Below are 22,694 nucleotides of genomic sequence, written 5' to 3'. Positions count from 1 at the left end.
TGAATTTCCTCTGACAACCTCCTGCACTTTTACTTCAGTGTATTAACATTACATACATTTGTAGGCTCTTTGTTGCTTTCTAAAAGATGCTACAATCCATCTACTCCAATCTGCTTTGTCATTTTGACTCTGTGTGGTTCTGGATTTACAATCCCCTAATAAATTTACACCATTTTAACAGGTGCTTGCTAATTCACTATCCAACTGAGCCAAATTACAACCAACTAAACAATAATCCCACAAAGGATCTGCTCATTATATCATCTATATTTTTCCAGATCTAATCTTCCCGCTTTTCCCATTCCACATGCCTTCATTAACTGATTCGTTCCTTGCGTTGCCTTTTTACCTTCTCTTTCTGCTACTACCTGTTTGGCTGTCAGTCCTTGTGGGTGCTCATCTCGTAATAGGAACACCAAGTTCCCCATCTTACTTAGTTATAAGTGGCCGCCTATGGGCAGACCCTAAGTTACGTAGGGGGTAATTTTCCTGATAGGTGAATTTCTTTTTTTTTTTTTTTTTTTTTTTTTCCTCACCTATTTTAGACAGTTACTTATCCCCTCGAAACTCCTTAATAGGAACACCAAGTTCCTCATGTGACTGTAAGTGGTGGCCTTTTTTGGCACACCCTAAGTAATTCAAGGGGTAAGTTTCCTGATAGGCAAATTTCTTTCTTGCCTATTTTCGACAGTTACTTATCCACTTGATACTTCTTATTTTGTTACAGATTTTAGCTACTGACAGATGAATTTCTTTCTCATCTATTTTAGACAGTTCTAGTTTCCGTACTAACTCTTCTACTCTGGCCAGAGGATCTTTCCCTTTCACAGTCCTTTTATAACTTTCCTCGTCTGAGACACCACTCAAGGAGATATCCTCCACACCATAAGAGTAATATGACAAATATTCCTAATCCAAATAACAAGGCAAACGTAAAATCAAGCTGTTCATTTGACATGCCGGATTATCAGATTGCAGAAAATTCTGGAATTTTGAGCTGAAAATCAGTGCATGATAATCTCCGCAAGTACCTCAATGCTGTACACACATTTTCGGTATTTTTCCGGATTATCAGATTGCACAAAATTTTCGATTTCCGGGCTAAAATTTAGCCTATCATAATCCCCATAGTCACCTGAAGCATGTACACATGTTTCTGGTAATTTGCCGGATTATCGGAAGTTTTTTTCCAAAAACAATTTCCTTATTCTAAAATGCATTTGTGACACAAAACTGGGTTTCTACAACATTCATACAAATACTGTCATGGAGATCAGGCACTTTATCCTGAGGGTAGGATTACATATAGACTTGACCAGATTTTTACACTAAAAATACCCTCATGTGGCCCCTCTATTCCTCAGGAGTACTACCGGGAAGGTGACCTACCAGACAGGAAGGTGCAGAGCAGAGTTTGTAAGAATTAAGTCTTCTTACCTTGCTGCAGCAGTGGTCTGCACGTTCCTTCGTCCGGGTGGTCGCCATTCAAGTCCCGGGAGATCCCCTAAGGTGGGGTGCCGTCCTTCTGGTCAAGTCCCTGTTCGGGCGCCAATTTCTGTGATCGCAATTTGAGGTCACGTTACGCCTTGATCTCCATGCAGGTTCAAATCAGGTGGGGAGGGGGCGAGCTGCTCGGAGAAGTAACAGATACACTGAGACGTTTCTCAAGGCAAAATACTTCTGACTTTATTTAACTGTAGTGGTCGCTTTTATAGCGTCACACAAAAACACTCCATAACATATGAGTCATCTGTATATTCAATAAAACCCATTGGTGGAACACAAGGTATTCCCTTTTATGCTTAGGGGGGTTGGTCAAGTGATTGACCGCCATCTGTTCGCAATTTCAAAAGAGACAGCAGAGCAGCTGCAAACTATTTCCTCTCTTACCCTTTCTAAAATACCCATTCACATGCTCTCCTCTATAACATTTCACTCCTTGGGGCCCCAGATACATTATACATATATTTATTCCATAACACTGGATTGGTTTCTGGGCGCCTGTGGGACCAAAACAGTGGAAACCCCCCAGAAGTGACCCCATTTTGGAAACTACACCCCTCAATGCATTTACCTAGTGGTGTAGTAAGCATGTTAACCCTGCAGGTGTTTTTTAGAAATTAGTGTGCCCTCGATGTTGCAGAGTGAAAATTGGATTTTTTCCATAGATATGCCAATATGTGGTGCCCAGCTTGTGCCACCATAACAAGACAGCTCTCTAATTATTATGCAGTGTTTCCCGGTTTTAGAAACACCCTACATGTGACCCTAATCTTTTTCCTGGACATACGACCAGGCTCAGGAGTGAAAGACTACCATGTAATATTGAGGCCTAATTTGGCGATTTACAAAGTATTGGTTCACAATTGCAGAGGCTCTGATGTGAAATAATAAAAAGAAACCCCTGAGAAGTGACCCCATTTTGGAAACTACACCCCTCAAGGCATTTATTAAGGGGTGTAGTGAGCATTTTCACCCCACAGGTCTTTTCCATAAGTAAATGCGCTGCGGATGGTGCAAATTAAAAATTAATATTTTTCCCTAGATATGCCACTTCAGTGGCAAATATGACGTGCCCAGCTTATGCCACTGGAGACACACACCCCAAAAATTGTTAAAAGGGTTCTCCCGGGTATGGCGATGCCATATATGTGGAAGTAAACTGCTGTTTGGGCACGCTGTAGGGTTCAGAGCTGAGGGAGTGCCATTTGGCTTTTGGAGAGCGGATTTTACTTGGTAGTAGGTTTGTTTGAGTATTGCTGGTGTTTCCGTATATAATGTGGGGGTACATGTAAGTTGTGCATAGGATATCAGGGGCATAGTCAGGTGGTATAATAATGGGATAAAAAAAACAATAAAATGATCCATAGATGTGTGTTACGCTGTGAAGCAATCCTTTCTGCACAGGCCGGTGTCGCACTGATATATGGCGTCCTTTCTTATGCCCCTTTTGGTCCACACTCCGCACCTTTGCAGTTTGTGGAATTTTGCTGGGAAGTGTTGTCCTGGTATAATACGGGAGCCCTCGCTTCTAGCAGATATGTTTGGGCCCTCCCCTGGTGGACTGGTACAGGGACAGCAGATTCTTCTCATTATCATTAAAGGGCATGGAATATAAGGATATATAGCAACTCTTTTATAATGCTGTAGGTTTGGATAAGCACACTATACACACAGACTGTGTAAGTATCTCCCCTGTCACTTTCTGGTCTTTGGAGGAGAAGCTGTGCTCCACCTTTTCTTGGGAGCTGCATTCGTTTATGGACAATTTTCTGACCATGTCTCCCTTAATGACCGTCCATACGCCGTTTCATGGCGGTCATTAAGGGTACTTATGCCACAACACCACCTTTTGCTCTGTGTCATAAGCCCATAGGCACGAGTGTCCTGTGCCTGGTAGAGCTGTTGCAGGGCCGCTCTAACTGCCAGGATCGCAGTTAACTCCTATTCTGGGCGTTTAAAGAGAACCTTTCACCTCCCCATACATGTGCAGCATGTAATGGGCAGGGCTGCACAAACCCTGGGGCACGTTAAACTTTTTTACTATCTTCCTCTGTTATTTAGATATTGGTGCCATTATATTTGGCGCCAGATATTTAAATAAGCCCCTGAACTGTCAATGGTCGTGTAATTGACAAAGGGGCGTGTAACATCGCTGTGACACTGTCCAATCAGCTACAAATATAATGTCACCGATATCTAAATAACGGAGAAAGATAGGAAATGTTTTCTTATAGTGAGACCGGTTTTGTACAGCTCTGCCTATTACATGCTGCACTCAGCTGCACATGTATGGGCAGGTGAAAGGTTCTCTTTAAACCGCCATCTAAGTAGTTTTATAGACTCCCTCTATCACCCCATCGGCAACCTCGTGGTGCGATCGCGGGGTGCTGATGGTTTCCCCCAGGTCTGCCATTATGTTTGCCCCTATAGAATGTCTGTCAGTTTTACACTGACAAGCATAATACACTGCAATACACAGGTATTGCAGTTTATTATAAAAGCGATCAAACAATCGCATAGTGAAGTCCCATAGTGGAACCAAAATGAAAAAGTTAAAAATTGCTTAATAAAAATAATAAAGAAATTAATTTAAAAATCCCTAGTAAACATACTAAAACCCTCACTTGCTCACCTTACAAAATGCTTTATTATGAAAAAACTAAAACTAAGGAAATCTACACATAATTGGTATTGCCGCTACCGTAACAACTCGAACTATAAAACTATTCTGTTATTTAACCTGCACAGTGAACGCCTTAAATTCAATAAAAAATAATGCCAGAATTTATGTTTTTTCGATAATCCATGGGGGGAAACCGCACCATGGGTATATGCTCCTGCCACTAGGAGGCGACACTCGGTAGGACAAAATCTTGGCTCTGCCCAGGCAGGCCATACTCTTCCTACAGACACTGGCTAATTCCGTTTTTAACCTAGTGTTGTAGAAAACGCACATGACCTAGTACTCAGGTCTGCTGCTATTTTTTATTTACTTTAGCTTTAGTTCTTTTCTTTCCTTATCTGTCCTGCATTCAGCTACAGGGGGACACCGCTCCAGAGGTCTGGTAGGCCAGCCTTTTGGCTGTATTATTTAGGGTTGCACGATGCATCGAAACTTCGATACTGTTCCGATACCGTGCACCCTGAAACTGTTTAATACCGTTATTTCATGTATTTCGATACTAAGCATAGTATACTAAGTATAGTAACACATGAATGTAGTTAGAGCGGGGCTGTGGTTGTGTAATACAGCCATTGCCCTGCTCCTGAGTCCTGACAAGTGTGCGCACGCGGTCATCATGATGTGATGCGACCAGTGCTGCACTAATGATTGCCGGCACTGAAGACAGAACATGGCGGGCGCACTACAAAACAATATAAAAATAAAAACTTAAAAAAATAAATAAAGTAATGTTAAATTAAAAAACAAACACTTTTTTACAATAAACATTAAAATAAGTCTCAATGCATAAAATATACACATTCGGTATCGTCGCAACCATAATAACAAATTTATAACATCATTTATGTTTACGCTGTTATAAAATAAAAAACTGCTTTCTTTCCCTTATTAATGTGAGGCACGAGGTATGAATTTTGAACCTCCATGTGCCTCACATTAACCATAATTAACCCCATCATGTACCTCACACATTAACCCAATGTTGTCCATTATGACTGAGGAACATGATGGGGTTAATTATTATTAATGTGAGACACATGGAGGTTCAAAATTCATAATACCACGCGCTTCACATCATATAATGTAAGAACATTTTTATTATTATTGTTGGCAAAGTATCGTTTTGGTATCGAGTATCGCAATACTAAACGAAGTATCGGTATCGAAGTCCAAATTCTGGTATCGTGACAACCTTAGTATTATTTGTTATCTGAAATTCCCCAGGGGGTCATTCTTTTCTTCAGACTTTGCTGTTTGTTTGTGTTCCCTTCTGTGATGTCTTCTTTTTGGGAGGATCGTTCCAAGCAGCCTATACAGCCTACCCCATTCTGCCCGCAGGACTTCCCGTATGGCTCCTTCCACCCGCTGGGGATTTGGCACCCCCTGAATGGGTGATGGCTTTTGTTCTGGCCCTAGGGCACCTTTCTAGACTATCCCAAACCATGGTTCAGTCTTTGGAGCGTCTTTCTTCTTAGATTGCAGCTGAGTTTAAGGCCCCTCCTTCCTTTCCTTTGGATAATACTCAATCCACTTCTCGCGCCAGATACCATAAGAAACATAGGGGGTGATGTGAGAAGATCTCATTCCTTGTCAAGCTTTTTCTAGGGGGATCCTATTGCAGCCTTTAAGGATCATGTTGCCTTCAATATGGATCAGTCTCTTTCCTCACATGTGTTTTCTGACTCCGGAATCGAAGTTGTCAGTTGCTAAGCGGCGTTAATACATGCTGACACTATGAATGTAGGAGATGATCCCAGCTCTTCACAGGAGGACGCTCCCTTACAGTGCCAATGGCGCAATAAGCTATATTTTCTAAACCATACCGAATTTGATAAGTTATTAACCAAGGAGTGGACATCCGGATAGACGTCTTGTTGCCAATGATCATGCAGATACTTTGTTTTCTTTTCAGGAATATTTGGTCTCATTGTGGTCTGTCTCTCGTTCTGTTGATCAGCCTATTTCTAGGCTATCAATGTCTACTAGTATTACCCTGGCTTCCCTCAGCAAACCCCTCGACATGAGGTTGGATTTTCAGGCTAAATCTGTTTTTGTGGCTGCAGGTTCTGCTCTGGGTCCAGGTTTTGCATATCGATCTTACCTTCGTGGATAGCAGACTTTTTGGTGAACGTCTAGATGAGCTGATTTCTGAGGCTACAAGCGGTAAGAACTTTCTTTTGCCTCAGAACCACACTCCCCATATGCGGCCTTCTCTCGGTTTTTGTGCTCTGGACTGGCCTTGCCTGTACTTGTATCCAGATCTAATCTACCTTCTCACGGACCCTTCATGGCTTCTTCCTGGCCTCCATTCCCAGGGTCCGCTATTCAACCCCACCTAACCTCACATGCGTTTAACGGCGCGGGTGTTGAAGTCAAGGTTCTGGGGTTTCTCTGAGCCAGTCACCCAGACTATATTGAAGTCCAGAAAACCTCAATGAGCCAAGATCCAAGGGTAAAGTTCCTTCCTTTTGGGTTACTTGCCCATTCTACTAGGGTTGTTGGTGCTTCCTGGGTGGTCAGGCATCATGCCTCAGTTGCTCAGGTCTGCAAGGCTGTTACCTAGGATTCTGTGCGCACCTTCACTAAGTTTTCACAAATTCGTTCTTTGTCCTCTACTAATGCCAGTCTGGGTCGCAGAGTGTTTCAGGCAACTGCATGTTGGTTGAGCCTCATAACTGTACTTTTAATTTGTTTTTTTCCCTCCCTCTGTTTTTGCTCTAAGATGTCGCATGGTGTTGTGTTCCCCAATGTTTAGCTAGAAAACTATTTTATGTACGCACCTTAAAATCTATTTCTCGTTCAATTCATTAGCGACATAGTCCTCTTAATTATTTTGTTTGTTTATTCTAGTCCCGGGTCCTGTAGTCCTGTTTGGTTTTCTCCCGGGACTGTGTGGACATATTTGTGTTCTTTTTTTTTCCTACTACTTTTGTGCAAACTGAATTATCCAGTGTCTGTGGGAAGGGTATAGCCTGCCTGGGCAGAGCCAAGAATCTTTACATAGTGTCGCCTCCTAGTGTCAGGAGCATATACCCATGGTTGTGTATCCCCCAATGGATTCAATGAGAAATCGATTTTAGGGTGAGTACTAAAAACGTGTTTTCTGTTCATCTTGTGTTCCAAGATATGCAATAAAACAGTCGTTTGTACAACACAATAGTACCAATAAAAACTACAAGTTGTGTCGCAAAAAATAAACCCTCATATAGCTACGTCGGCGGAAAAATAAAAAAGTTATTGCTCTTAGAATATAACGATATAAAAAGTGTTTCATTGTTCAAAAGTGTAAATTTTGTTTCGCTGTAATCTTAACGACATGCAGAATAAAGTTATTATTTTATATATACCACACGGTAAACGGCATAAATTTAGGACAGAAAATACAATGGCGGAATTTCCGTGTTTTTTCCCAATATTACATGTACCCCAGAATGGTGCCATTTAAAAAAACAAAACAAGGCTTTATTTACAAAATAAAAAGTCCTGGCTTTTGAAATGTGAAGATAAAAAAAGGGCAACAATGGCTTGGACATTAATCCCCAAAATAAGCGGTCACGAAAGGGTTAAAGGGGGTTTTCCAGTGTTCCGCACAAAAAGTGTAATTACAATAAAATGTAAAGTTCCACAACTTTCTAATATACTTAGTGTTTCAGTTCCTCACCGTCAAGACATTAGTTTGCTGTGAGTGAATGAGACACTCTTGTTTACATTCTCCATCTGTAAATCCGTACAAGAGAGTTTGCAGGAATCTTTGAGGGCAAGGACAGCCACTGCCTACAGCTGATGGGTACAGGCGGCTAGCCTCCTAAATGCTGTCTGAAAAGTGATTGGATACGATACTGTACATGTAATCACTGTTTCAGGTGAAGTCATGATTGGAGCGGTTTCTCCTCAGGTGACGTGTTGCTCAGACAGGGCTTTACCTCAGATTTTTTTTCGGAGGCGATGACTTACAGTATCTATTCACAAGAGATTTTAGAGTTCTGTGATGGAAAGGGACAAAGCTATTGTAACTTCTGTACAATAAGTGAATTTGCTGGTGAATGAACTGTCTCAGATTGTTTAAAGGACAATCTTAGGTCTATATGTAAAATATATTCAAGGCTTACCCATTGTAACATCATAGCATGTAATGTGGCAGATTCATACAAAATAACCAAAAATGGTCAAGAAAAATAGTTATCTTTGTTAACCAGTTCTTGTAGTCCCCAGATTAGTGGATACATTCTGAGAGTGATGGCAGGCCTAAAAGCGGGAGAGGCGCTTATTCTAGGTGGCTGTCCTCTCCCTAGAGAAAATGTAGTTTGCAGATGGTAAATTTAATGATTTTATTTGGGGCTGCTAGAAATAGCCGAACGGCAGCCCCATAGAAAGTAAATGTAGCGGTGGCCGAGCATGCACAGTATGCGCTCCAATTCTATGGGGGGCACGGGGTTGGGCAGGTAAGCCTGTTCTCAGAATCGGTGGGGGTCTCAGAAGTTGGACCCTCCACCATTTAGATACTTATCACCTACCCTGTGGATAGATGATAAATTATTATTATGGGAAAACTTTAAGATGGGGAGAGATATACATTCCTATTTACTTACTATTTGTAGTAATTTGAGAGAAATTTGTTGCAATTCTGAGGTAAAAATCAACAGAATTTGTTGCGCTACCTGGGGACACATCTGTATGTGAAGCTGCCTGAAAATTCTGAATTAAACCACCTTCTCAGTCAGGACTTCACCTGAAGCAGTGGTTACATGTACAGTCAGGCATTCAATCACTTTTCAGACTGTATTTAGAGGCTTGTCGTCAGTACCCATCAGCTGTAAGTAGGTGGTTGTCTCCCAAAGAGAAAATACCTAGTCCTGCACTCAGCTGAGAAGTAGGTAAAATTGTATGCAGTCTAGGCAACACTCTGTGAGGTAAACAGCCAGGATTCTAGACCCGGTCCACCATGAGGAATTTCTGGGCCAGATACAGTCAAGATGTCTGGGCCCCCCTGCATTACCGGGGGTTGGACAACGGAAAGTGGACAGTGTTGTCAGGAGCTTTCCCAGGGCTGGAGCCCCCGGGCAGAGCTTCTACTTGCTCTCTGCCCAAGGACTCTGGCGCTGTTCCTGATGTCCATGTACGTAAAGTCATGTCAGAAGCTTTGCAAAGCCTGAGTCCATGGCCAGAGAGTCAGCAACGCACTGACCAGGGATTCCTGCCCTGGAGAATCCCCTGATGTCACTTTACATATATGGACAGTGATGTCAGGAGCTTTCCCAGGGACAAAGTCCACGGGCAGAGCACTTGTGATGCTCTGTCCGGGGACTCCAGTATTGGGAAGCTTGTGACATCACTGTCCATATAGTAGTGTCAGGAGTGGTATATGGTTTTTTTGTGGAATCTCTCAGGATGGAATAGCAAAGTCTTTTCTAGTATCCCATCCTTCAAAAATAAGGTATATCGACGTCTACCAGCCCGACGTAGGCTGAAAGGACATAATGGAGCCCTATAAATTTTTCTTTATGTTGTTTATAGTGTATGTTCGGAGATTTTCTCTATGATGAACGTAGAGCAATAACACGATGTGAAGGGGGCTTTAAGAGAGGGGGAAGCACTTGCGAGGATGTAAGGAGCACTAACTTTCTTACATTGCCATTAAAGTCCAATGTGTTTTTACAGAGGAAAAAATCTGAGGCTTACCCTTGGATTTCTGCAGCAGATGTGCCACAAGTGTGTAGCAGATCCGCACGAGAATTAGTCCCATTGTCATTCAACGGGGCTTATCCTGTGCTTTTCCATGCAAAATAAGTAGCATGCTGGATTTCTTTTCATGCTGCGGACAAAAATACACGTGGAAATTTTTTTGTAGCGTGTGAACTGGATTGCGGAAACCTCATATGCATGGGATGCAGATTGTCATCGAAATCCGTATCAAATCCATCACGTGCTAACGGGGCCTTCGAGTTAAAAAAAAAACTCTGTTAAGCCAAATGCACACGATGCATATTACGTGCGGATTTGCCGTATGTATTTTCGTGCGGCAAATCCGCAGCGTAATACAGTACCAGCAAAGTAAATGAGATCCCAAGAAATCTCATCTACATGGTGCAGATTTTTTTCTGCATATAAATTGGCTTGTGGTCTGACCAGTTTAAAATAAATAAATCTAAAACCTCAAATCCGCAGCATAAAACCTGCACCTACTGTATTTTCACATCCAAATATAAAAACCGCACCTAAGAATGCACTATTAGGCTATGTTCACACTGAGTTTTTTTTACGCGGAAACCGCGCCGCAAAACTCGTCACAAACGGCCCGAAAATTCCTCCCATTGATTTCAATGGGAGACGGAGGCGTCTTTTTTCCCGCGAGCGGTAAAACCGCCTCGCGGGAGAAAGAAGGGACATGCCCTATCTTCGGGCGGTAATGCCTCTGATCTCCCATTGACATCAATGGGAGGCAGAGAAAGAGAAAAAATGCAGCGAAAATCGGCGTGCAGGGAGAAGAAAATCTGCCTTAAACTTCCAAACTGAATTTTGAGGCAGAATTTCCGCCTGCAAAAAACTCTCAGTGAATATAGCCTTAGGGCTTTGTCGACACGTTGCGAAATTGCTGGGTTTTTTTCCGTCCGGAATTGCGGACAGTAAAAATGGAGCAGAATAAAGTAGCAGCATAGTGGGTGAGATCTGACAAATCTTCTCCACACGATGCAGAAAACTTCCTACCAGAAAATGACCTGCGGTGCGTATTTTTCGGACCGCAGCATGTCAATTCCTGCTGTGGAAAGTGGACTGAATTGCTGCGTTTTTCAGAGGAGATGTCACCATCTCCCAGCATTGAGAAAAACGCAGAAAAATCTGCACCATTTTCCACAGTAAAAACCACAGGAATTTGTGCGTTTTTTTCCGCAGCCTAAAGTCTGCTACTTCGAACGGAATTGTGGCACAAATTTTCTGCCGCAATTTCGTGTGGACGAGCCCTTAGGTGTGGATTATACCTGCAGAATTACCTGCATTTACCTGTGGTTTTGATGCAGATTTTCTGCACCAAATTCCTCAACGTATGCGTGTAGCCTTCCAGATTTTGCTAGGGATTTGCAGCAAATTAACCCTTTGCATTGTAAAGGGTAAAATACGTTCTAATTCTGCAATATAATAGGCATGCTGCTAAATTAAAAATCAGCACCACGTCCTAAATGCCATGTAGATTTTTTTCTGCTGCATTCACATGAGTTAGGGCTTATTCAGACGAACGTGTTAAATGTCCGTGTGACGGCTGGTCTTTTAACGGCCGTCACATGGTTGCATGTATTTCTATGGGGCTATTCACACGGCCGTTGTTTTTAAGGACCGTGTGAAAGGCCTGTAAAAATAGGACATGTCCTTTTTATGTTCATTTTTTACAGATCCCTCAATAGACTCCAGTCTATGAGGCATCCGTGAAAACGGGTCCCACACGGGTGCAAATTGGCTGATGGCCGATTTCACACCCGTTCGTCTGAATATAGCCTTATATTGTAATTTGTAGTGCATTTTCAGTGCGCAATCCGCATCAGAAATAGGAGACAAATCCGCCAGTTTGGCCATGATGGCCGTGTTCAGTCTGATATACGGACCGTATGTCGGCTGTATTTCCCGACGTAGTTATCTATGATGCTAGGTGTCCCTGCCTCCCTGCGGGAATACTGTCCCCGTCCTCGTACTGAAAACATGATTAGAGTATGGGACAGTAGTCCCGCGGATAGACAGGGACTCCTACTGTCATAGATAACTATGTTGCTAGGAGCCTGGCTCCCTGAACTGTGGGTCGGTCTGGGAAATATGGCCGATACACGGTCCATATAAAACGGACCGAGCATGGCCGTCTGAATAAGGCATTAGTCTATTTACACAGTGCGATCAAATCCCTTTTTTTTTTTTTTTTTTTGCAAAATCGCGGCAAAACGTGATTTTGCCGTACTTCGACTATAGCCTAACAGCACTGTTGTAACAAGTTTTGTACCCTTTTGTTATGCAATTTTAGTAATCGCGGCACAAATGATGCGGTTTTGCGGGCAAAACGGCACCATTTTTACCACGATTGCGAAAATAGTGGCAAAAAATAAACCGTTTATTTTTTTAAACATTCTGCACTTTATATAATCTTCAAAAGGGGTCAGGAGGGATGTGAAGCAGCACGGAGAGGGGAGAATCACTCACCAGCCTGCAGGTCCAGTCGGCTGTGTAGAGAAGGCCGTGTCTCTCTCCACACGGAGCTTCTGCTTCCATGCAGCATCTTCCCCTTATGTTAGTCCTCTCAAGATCCCAGCGTTAGTTACTTCAGAGTAAGGAGCGGGCCCTATTAGATTGCAGAGTCCGTTCCTTTCTCCAAGTAACTAACGCTGGGGCTCTCATTTAAATGTGTAAAGTAGCTGAGAAGCGGGCGGGCCCCTTTTTTTCAATCATTGTGGCCGGGCCCCTGACCGCAGTACCAGCCGTACTGCCCTGATGGCGGCCCTGCTCTAGACTAAGGCCTCATGCCCACTTCAGTTTTTTTCGTCCGGTTGCTATCCATTTTTTTTAACTGATAGCACCCTGACACATTCATTTCAATGGGGCCATGCACACTTCCATTTTAACGAAAACCGTGCGGCCGTTCCGTCAAAAATAGGACATGTCCTACTCTTGTCCGTTTTTTACGGAACAGTCTCGGCCTTTTCATTCATTTGGTCCGTGAAACAACGGACTGCGCAAGGAAGCCATCCGTTTGCAGTCCGTGTTTCACTGATCCGTCATTAGTGGCTATACAACTGCCGACGGAAGTGTGCACGAGGCCTAATACATTGTAGAAAACTTATCAGTGAGGTTTGTAGGGCTGATGTTGATGTATTTCGCTTACATTCCTGGACTTGATCCACTTCTCCGATAAGAGCAGGACTAGCTAAGTAAAGCCCGAGAATGTAAACAAGAGTGCTCTCATTCAATCACAACAAAATAATGGCAAATTTATTATCCGGTAAAAAAAAGTCGTAAGTTTTGGCGCACGCTTGTTTTGAGCAAACATTTTTATCTTTCTCTCGCTTTTATTCCGTAGCCGTTTTAAAAGAATCCAAGTCTTGGCAAAAGGGGTTAGGGCTAATTACAGCCCGGTAAATTTACTATAATTTCTGCCACAAACTGGTGTAAACTACGGCACAAATTGATGCCAGCTCACAGTTGGTGTGGATTTGGCTTTCTGCAGCATGAACGGCCTAATTCATTAAGAGGTGTGCGTTTCTTAATAAATTAGGCGCATTTTACTCCAACGTTATAAAAACTAAAACTGGTGTAAGAAACACCAGCCCATTATCTTGAAAATGGTGACAAATTGAAACATAAACTATAGTAGAAAGTTTTAGAACTTTTCGTTTATACAGTGATTAAAGGGGTTGTCCAAGATAAAATGACTATATGTTAATGCTTGTAATTTATAAATGTAAATACATTTGTAAGATACTTACATATTCCAAAGTGGCCCCGTTTCCAGATCCTGCCGTGGGGTACTTGACGGGTGACGTCACTCTCTGCACTGGCTCTTTCCGCTGAGTTGATCTTCAATTCTTTTCCGGTTATACGACACGTCACTTGTGACGTGCCGTTTACGGGCTGTTCTGCTGCACAGACCGTAACGCGCATGGGCGATCCCTGCTGTTCTCGCGGTCCCTGCTGTTCTCGAGAAAACAGCAGGGACCGCGCATGCGCGTTACAACAGAATAGCCCATATACGGCACAAGTGACGTGTCGTATACCCAGAAAAGAATTGAAGATCAACACAGCGACCAGAGACAGTGCAGAGAGTGACGTCACCCGTCAAATACCCCACGGCAGGATCTGGAAACGGGGCCATTTTGGAAAATGTAAGTATTTTACAAATGTATTTACATTTATAAATTAAAAGCATTAACACAGTCATTTTATCCCTTTAAGCTTTATTTGCATAAAGTGGGGAGACCCCTCTGACTTCCGTCCTTTGGCCATTGCCAAAAAGCACAGACACCTATTGCTGCAAAGAGAGACCATGCAACAAGGATGTGTGTGTCTCCAATATGAGAGTTCAGATATTAATGACATATCTCATCAATATGCTATCATTGGATTTTGTGAGAAACCACTTTAAAGGATTTCTCTGGAACTATAACATTGGTGGCCTTTCCTTAGGACAGACCAGCAATGTTATAATCCCAGAGCTCCTCTAAATAAAGAAACCTTTTCCGGTGACGGGTTTGCTGTTAGTTATATTGTCACTACATTTTAACAATTCTCATTGCAGCTGATCCGCAGCAATGCTGAAGCCGGACATTGTACGGATATTCAAGATCTCCAAACGCTTGGTGCCTGTGACGGTCAGTATGAGGAGAAATATGAGACATTGTTCCCTCTTGGTAAAGGAGCATTTGGATTTGTGTGGTCTGCAAAACACAAGGAAGATGCAAAGGAGGTTAGTGCTTACTTTCACGTGTCCTGTTCAGTATAAACTTTTCATTCTGGAACCATTTCAATTTGTGACTTATACTGTTATTATGGATTTCGTCATATTGTTATATAGCTACAAGTTATACCTTAGAGAGAATGTCACCCCCCCCCCCCATTATTTTTATTCTGATCACTTACTAACATCCACCTAATATTAGGAATATAATTTTTTTTAACCTTGGATAACATTTAGCTATATAAAAATAATATATAGCAACACTCGCCAAGATGGATTATTTTAGAATGTGCCTCACTGTATAATTTTCCGACCTTCGGCAGATAATTCAACATGTACTACTCACTGTCCAAAATGCATGCCACTCACAAATCAATGAGAGGAGACCGAGTGCTGGCTCTTTCTGCTAGGAACTAGTACATAGTAGATTTGCAGCAGACGCTCTTATACTGTCTAACCACGCTGTCTACCCATGTCTCTTCTCCATTATTTTACCATTCACTGACAGCAAGCAAAGAACTTAAAGTGGAACTAAACTTTCAACAAACGTCCTAGTGACATGTCAGAAGTTTTGATCGGTGGGGGTCCGAGCACTGAGACCCTAAATGATCGCTAAAACGAAGCGGCAGAAGCTCTCACCCCTCATTTCTGATTGTTAAATCTTCTTTCCGAGAAAAGCCAAAGTATGGGCCCATAGACTTTCTATTGAGTCCGTACACTCATACAACGGCTTTCTGAGAAAAGACAATCAGAAATCAAGCGGCTCAGCGCGATACTGTCGCTTCGTTTTAGCGATCGGTGGGGTCTCCGTGCGCAAATTTTCTGACTTGTCACTATGAGATGTCAGAAGTTTGTTGAAAGTTTAGTTACCCTTTAAAAATGGTATGCAATTAAGGCCTTATTCACACGAACGTGTCCGTTTTACGCGCGTAAAAAACGCAGCTTTTTTCTTGCGTTGCAGTTCTGTGTGAAATCCTTGTACGGTGCATGTCTGCGTTTTTTACGCGCATATGTCTTGCGTTTATTACATCAGCAAAATAAACTGAAGGAGGTGTTTTCCTTTTTCTCCATTTCTTTAGCAACTGTTGCGTGAAAAACACATGGCACACGGATGTGCTTCTGTGTGCTGTCCGTGATTTTCAATGGGTGCGTGAGGCGCAAAAAACGCACAAGTATAGGACATGCAGTGAGTTTCACACAACGGACACGCGCTGCGTGGAAAACACTGAATGTCTGAATGGCCCCATCGAATTGCATAGGTCCGTGTGACGTGCGTTTTTTTTAACGCGTGTAACATGGACGTGAAATACGCTCGTGTGAATAAGGCCTAAAACAAAAGGTATATTAGTATATTATAAGACTTTTCATTACCTGTGGGAATTTGTGCCTCTTCAGACAAATGAGTATTTGTGAGAGCAGACACAGATGTTGGACCAGGTGGGCTGGCTTGCAATCAGTGTTTCAATTTAACCCGAAGGGGTTGAGGTCAGGGCTCTGTGCGGGCAGTCAAATTCTTCCACACCAAACTTACCAAACCATGTCTTTATAGACCACATTTTGCGCACAAGGGCACAGTCATTCTGGAACAGAAAAGAGCATTCCCCAAATTGTTCCCACAAAGTTGGAAGTATACAATTGTCTAAAGTGTCTTGGTATGCTGAGGCATTAACATTACCCTTCAGTGGAAATAAGAGGCCAAACCCTGAAAACCAGCCCCAGACCATTATCCCTCCTCCACCAAATCTTACAGTAGGCGCTGTAAAAGGACTGGAGTAATAGCGAGGTTCACCGGCTAGTGTCACCCACTATTACTACCTCCTTTATAATCAGGGTCACTAGGGTTATGCCTAGTTCCCCTACCTTTCCTTTATACGAACGTCGATCTAATTGCTTTGCTGCTACTTAAGGGAATAAGACCGTACAGTAAATAAAGGTAATATTTATTAATCACTCCCATATATAAAATACAGTAACTAATCACAGTAAAGTATAAACACGGTATTACAATACTAATCTATACGCCACCCACTTACCTAAACATACATAGAAGTTACGTTACGTTGCAATACAATACACATAAGTTACTTGTAATTCTCATACACTCACTATCTCTGTCCCACTCCCTCCTAATATAACTGTCCCTGTACGCTAAGGCTGGGTTCACACAACCTATTTTCAGGCGAAAAACGAGGCGTATTATGCCTCGATTTACGCCTGAAAATACGGCTCCAATACGTCGGCAAACATCTGCCCATTAATTTGAATGGGTTTGCCGACGTACTGTGCCGACGACCTGTAATTTACGCGTCGTCGTTTGACAGCTGTCAAACGACGACGCGTAAAATGACTGCCTCGTCAAAGAAGTGCAGGGCACTTCTTTGGACGTTTTTGGAGCCGTTTTCTGATGGACTCCAATGAAAACAGCTCCAAAAACGGACGTAAAAAACGCAGCGAAAACGCGAGTTGCTCAAAAAACGTCTGAAAATCAGGGGCTGTTTTCCCTTGAAAACAGCTCCGTATTTTCAGACGTTTTTGGTCACTACGTGTGCACATACCCTAAGGGTTAATCAGGTAAAGGATTAACAATGGGAAGGGTAAAATGTTTCAAGGGTTAACCAGGGATGCAACAGGGGATGAGCAGGTCAGCAAGGGTTAACTTAGGGACTCAAGGGAAGCAAGGGGTTAACTCAGGTACTGCAAGGGGTAGTAAGGGTTAACTCAGGGACTCAGGCAGCAAGGGGTTAGCACAGGGGCAGCAAGGGTTTCTCAGGGACAGCAAGGGTTTCTCAGGGACAGCAAAAGTTACTCAGGGACAGCAAGGGTTTCTCAGGGACAGCAAAAGTTACTCAGGGACAGCAAGGGTTACTCAGGGACAACAAGGGTTAACAAAGTTACTCATGGGCACCAAGGGTTTTTCAGGGCAGCAACGGTTAACAGTGACAGAGAGGGAGAGTTTAAAGTGTAGCCGTGGCTACACTATGATACTCAGCGTTTGGTGGTGCAGGGGAGCAGAGGCAGGAGCTGGAGCAGGTCCGCAGGGCAGGAGACCACAGGACAGGTGAGCTGACGTTGGTGGTGTGGGAGGCAGGCAGGTCCCAGCTGCTCCTCGTTGGTGGATCGGTGAGGTAGTCTCTACTTCTGAGCGTACCGACGCAGGGGTATTTAACCCTGCCAGTACGCTCGCAGCGGGGGACGAGGGGCGCTCACCCCTGGCTAACATGGGTCGGCATCGTGATCATGTATCACCAGCCGACTCATGAGCGCCCGCGCGTGCGGGAAGTTTGAAATGGAGACAGGAGATCAAACCGTATCTCCTGTCTCTATGGTTTCCAAACAAAGCAGGGCAATGCTAATTGTCCCGCTTTGTTTGTGATTCATGACCAGGGCTGTGTGTCTACAGCCCTGGCTCAAAATAAATATATATTTATTTTGAGCCCTGGCTCAATCAAAATATATATATATATATATTTTGATTGAGCCAGGGATATATATATATATATTTCACACAAAAATAGGGGACACTTCCCTTTACAGGCACTATGTATTCCAGTAGTTAGCGGTCTCTTGGTATCCGCCAAACTCCGATTCATCCATCAGACTGCCAGATAGTGAAATGTGATTCATCACTCCAGAGAATACATTTCCAGTGCTCCAGAGTCCAGTAGCGGCGTGCTTGCCACCACCTCAGCGGATGCTTTCATTGTGTATAGTGATCTTAAGCTTGTATGCAGCTGCTTTACCAAGGAAATCCATGTCATGAAGCCCCCAATATACTCCTCTTGTACTAATGTCACTTCTAGAGGCAGTTTGGAACTCTCTAGTGAGTGATATAACAGAGGATAGGCGATTTTTATGCCCCACATTCTTCAACACTTGGCAGCCCCGCTCTGTGAGTTTGTTTGGTCTAACACTCCATTACTGCGCTATTGTTACTCCTACACGCTTCCACTTCACAATAATGGAACTTACAGTTGACCTTGGGGCGCTATTTGGGCACGCGGATTACGCTTCACCTATGGGTAAGACACTATGCCTAGGGTACCTATGTAGGACCTTCCTTTTAGGTTTGCAGTTGATAGGGCTTTTCTTGGTAGTGGAGGTGGACTTTGCAACTTTGCAGTCTGGCACTCGCCCTGCCATAAACTGCATTTACAGTGACATTGTTTATGCCCTTCTTTTCTGTGGATATGTTTATATATTTCTCTCCACAATTTTAAATATTTCGTTTTCCGTACATATTAAAATTTTTGCACTATGTCCCCTTTTGACTAACGGATATGTCCTATATAGGGTATCCTCTGTATTTCATTGATGTTTACATATTCATATGTTATGCATGTATCCCTTCAATATTTTTACAATTGCTTGTTCTTGTGTAGCCTACATACAGTAAGCCCTTATTCACACTACAGGGTTTCCCGGCTGGGTGACGGCCGTTCATTAATCGGCAGTCACCCGGCTGCATTAGGAACAATAGACCCCTAATGGGGCTATTCACACGACCGATTTTTGGACGGCCCGGGAAACCTGGCCGTCAAAAAATGGGACATGCCCTATTTTCAGCCGTTTACCGGGCCACCCGGCTCCCATAGAAGTCTATGGGGCCGGGTAATACGCGGCCATCACCGGAATGTGTCCCGAGTGATGGCCATGTATTACATCGCTCGCGCTCTCTCTCCTCCTCCTCACAGTGCAGAGTGCATGTGAGAAGGAGGAGGGTCTTTTTACGCTCCCTGTAGAAGTCGGAATCTCCTATCCCCGGCCGGGGATTGGGGATTCCGCTACAGGAGAAGTGAGTGACTACACTGTCCATATATGGACATGGGGGGGGCGTGGCCAGCAGTCGATGGCGCCGGTCGCATAAACGAGGAGCTCAGTGCCCTGCCACATATCAACCGCAGCCTACCGCAGTAACAGGTGCCCACATATGGGGAAAAAAAAGACCCCAAGGGTCTGGACTTACCCCTGCAGCGTTGCACCAGGTCGCTCCTGCTCCACCAATGCTAGACGGCTATTTTCTCCGTCGGCAGACAACGCCGCTCCCTCAGCTCCAGCGGCGGCCATCTTTGTCAGCCTCGTGTCGGCAGGAGGGAGAGATGTCCTTGCAAGGGGACGATGCAGCTCCCCACTCGCAGGGTAAGCTGAATAGCCAGACGGCTAAACTACACCCTCCCAGCTCTCCTATACTGCCCCCCACCCCGTCCTGTGAACAGCAGGGAGCTGGAACCTCTTTGCCTGGGGCGATGGCGGCCATGCCACGTGGTGCACACGCACAGCCAGTGGACCCAGTACAGCCGCTTGACCCACCAATGCCACAGACCTCAGCACAAATGGCCCTTCAGGTTTGGCCTGCACCTAAATCCCAACGGTCCACGATCCAGCAGCCGGGGAGGGGAGGGGACGGGACCTAGGGGACACACCATCCTTGACCCCCTATGCTCAGGCCCCTGTGTATGCCTCAGATTCCGACCTGGAGGATTCTGCTTTGCTACCCTTAGATGTGCCTCCTATGTGGAGGGAATGTTTCTCACAATTGCCCACTAAAGAGGACTTTAAGAGTATGATACAAGAAGTGAAGGCAGCTTTTCGCTCAGAATTGGCGGGGGTTTCTCAGCATATACAGCAAATTGCTACTAGGGTGGAGGCCCTGGAAGATGACCACGATGCCACTAGGCGCCATGTTTCTGTGATACAATCCTCGGTGTCCTCTCAACTGGCGTCCATTAGAGATATGCAACTGCACCTGGAGGGTTTGGATAACCGGGGTCGCCGTCACAATATACGGATAAGGGGTATACCGGAGCCCTCGGGGTCTGAAGACCTTCCCATCGTGTTAGAGACTATCTTTAACGACCTTTTGTGTGCACACCCGTCTAATCGGATACCGCTTGACAGAGCGCATCGAGCGCTGAAACCGAAGTCTATTACATCTCAACCCCGAGATATCATCTGCTGTGTCCAAGATTTCTGTACTAAAGAGGACATTATGCTTAAGGCCAGACAGCATAAAGATCTGGAGTATGACGGTGCTCCGATTCAGCTATTCCCGAATCTGTCCTGGATTACGCTACAGAAACGGCGTCTGCTGCGTCCGCTACTCGCCACCTTGCGGGATCACAATATTATTTATCGATGGGGGTTCCCGTTCTCCCTCACAGCCCGAAGAGATGGCGTCTCTGCAACCCTGAGGTACCCGGGGGATTTGCCTCATTTTTGTGACTCCCTTGGTATACCAGCGCCCAAGATTCAGAATTGGGAGATTCCTTTGCCGCCTTCGTCTCCACCTCCAGTTTGGCAACCGGTCAGAAACAAGCGGAGGCTCTCCCCAAGACGACAGCCAAGCCGAAGTTCATCGAGACCTAATCTGAATTGATGGACGCTGCGCTGTTACACGGCACCTCTGTAATATATGTGAAGGAGTCTGGTCACCCATACCAGCTGCTCTCTTCGCCAGTTGCACTATCCTAGGCTAAAATGCATTTAGGAATATATTTCTTGTTTTATGTTGCTTCTGTTTAGTTCGTTAACGTAAATTGTGGCAGGGTGCGATTGGCCTGGATACACTTGGCTCATTCACCCCTTGTTGTTTTTTGGCCTTTAACCCCTTCCCGCTCCTTGACGTACTATTACGTCATGGCAGCTGTATCGTTCGCGCTCCATGCCGTAATAGTACGTCTCGGGAGTAACGGCCGTTTTGGCCGTCCTCCCGACACATACAGGAGCTGTGACGCTGCTGTCTTGTTCAGCAGCTGTCACAGCTCCTACAGCGGGGACCGATCGCTGTGTCCCCGCTGATTAACCCCTTAAAAGCCGCGTTCTATAGAGATCGCGGCTTTTTAGGGGTTAAGCTGCCATCGCCGGCCTGCTACGCGATAGCGGCCGGCGATGGTGACTATGGCAACCGGACACCAAACAATGGCGTCCGACTATGCCATAGACGGAAGCCTAGTGGGTCCTGACAATGTCAGGACCCACTATGCTTGCTGTCAGTGAGTAGCTGACAGTTCTAATACACTGCACTACGCATGTAGTGCAGTGTATTAGAATAGCGATCAGGGCCTCCTGCCCTCATGTCCCCTAGTGGGACAAAGTAATAAAGTAAAAAAAAAGTTAAAAAAAGATGTGTAAAAATAAGAAAATAAAAGATTTAAAAGTATTAAAAGTAAAAATCCCCCCTTTTCCCTTATCAGTCCTTTATTATTAATAAAAATATATAAACAAACAAATAAACTATACATAATTGGTATCGCCGCGTCCGTAACGGCCTGAGCTACAAAATTATTTCATTATTTATCCCGCACGGTGAACGCCGTAAAATAAAATAATAATAAACCGAACCAGAATCACAATTGTTTGGTCACTTCACCTCCCAAAAAATGGAATAAAAAGAGATCAAAAAGTCGCATGTACCTAAAAATGGTCCTGATCGAAACTACAGTTCGTTACGCAAAAAATAAGTCCTCGCGCGGCTTTATTGATTGAAAAATAAAAAAGTTATGTCTCTTAGAATATGGCAACACAAAAAGTGAATGATTGTTTACAAAACGTATTTTATTGTGCAAACGCCATAAGACATAAAAAAACTATAAACATATGGTATCGCCGTAATCGTATCGCCCCGCAGAATAAAGTGAATATGTCATTTATAGCGCACGGTGAACGCTGTAAAAAAAAACGAAAAAAAAAACAATCGTACAATTGCTGTTTTTTAGTCACCACTCCACCTAAAAATAGAATAAAAACTGATCAAAAAGCCGCATGCACCCCAAGAAAACTACAATGGATTCCTCAAGGGGTCTAGTTTCCAAATTGGGGTCACTTTTGGGGGGTTCCCAATGTTTTGGCACCACAAGACCTTTTCAAACCGGACATGGTGCCTAATAAAAAAAGAGGCTTCAAAATCCCCTCAAAATCCACTAGGTGCTCCTTTTGCTTCGGAGGCCGGGGCTTCAGTCCATTACCGCACTAGGGCCACATGTGGAATATTTCTAAAAACTGCAGAATCTGGGCAATACGTATTAAGTTGCGTTTCACTGATAAATCCTTTTGTGTTATAAAAAAAATGGTATAAAGAGGATTTTC

General features: G+C 44.0%; 1 protein-coding gene across 1 annotated transcript in view; it reads left to right on the top strand.

The window, feature by feature from the left end:
* The window catches only part of PASK (PAS domain containing serine/threonine kinase), a 145,622-nt gene that overhangs the window by 96,812 nt on the left and 26,116 nt on the right, over positions 1-22,694 (top strand). The window contains exon 12 of the mRNA XM_075861368.1: positions 14,454-14,621. Coding sequence (XP_075717483.1) covers positions 14,454-14,621 — 168 coding nt within the window. The remainder of the gene's footprint in view (positions 1-14,453; positions 14,622-22,694) is intronic.

This window comes from Rhinoderma darwinii, chromosome 4 (genome assembly GCF_050947455.1).
Source record: "Rhinoderma darwinii isolate aRhiDar2 chromosome 4, aRhiDar2.hap1, whole genome shotgun sequence".
Taxonomy (NCBI): Eukaryota; Metazoa; Chordata; class Amphibia; order Anura; family Rhinodermatidae; genus Rhinoderma; species Rhinoderma darwinii.
Note: the sequence above shows the minus strand (reverse complement) of the source record. Positions and strands in the feature narration are given on the sequence as shown.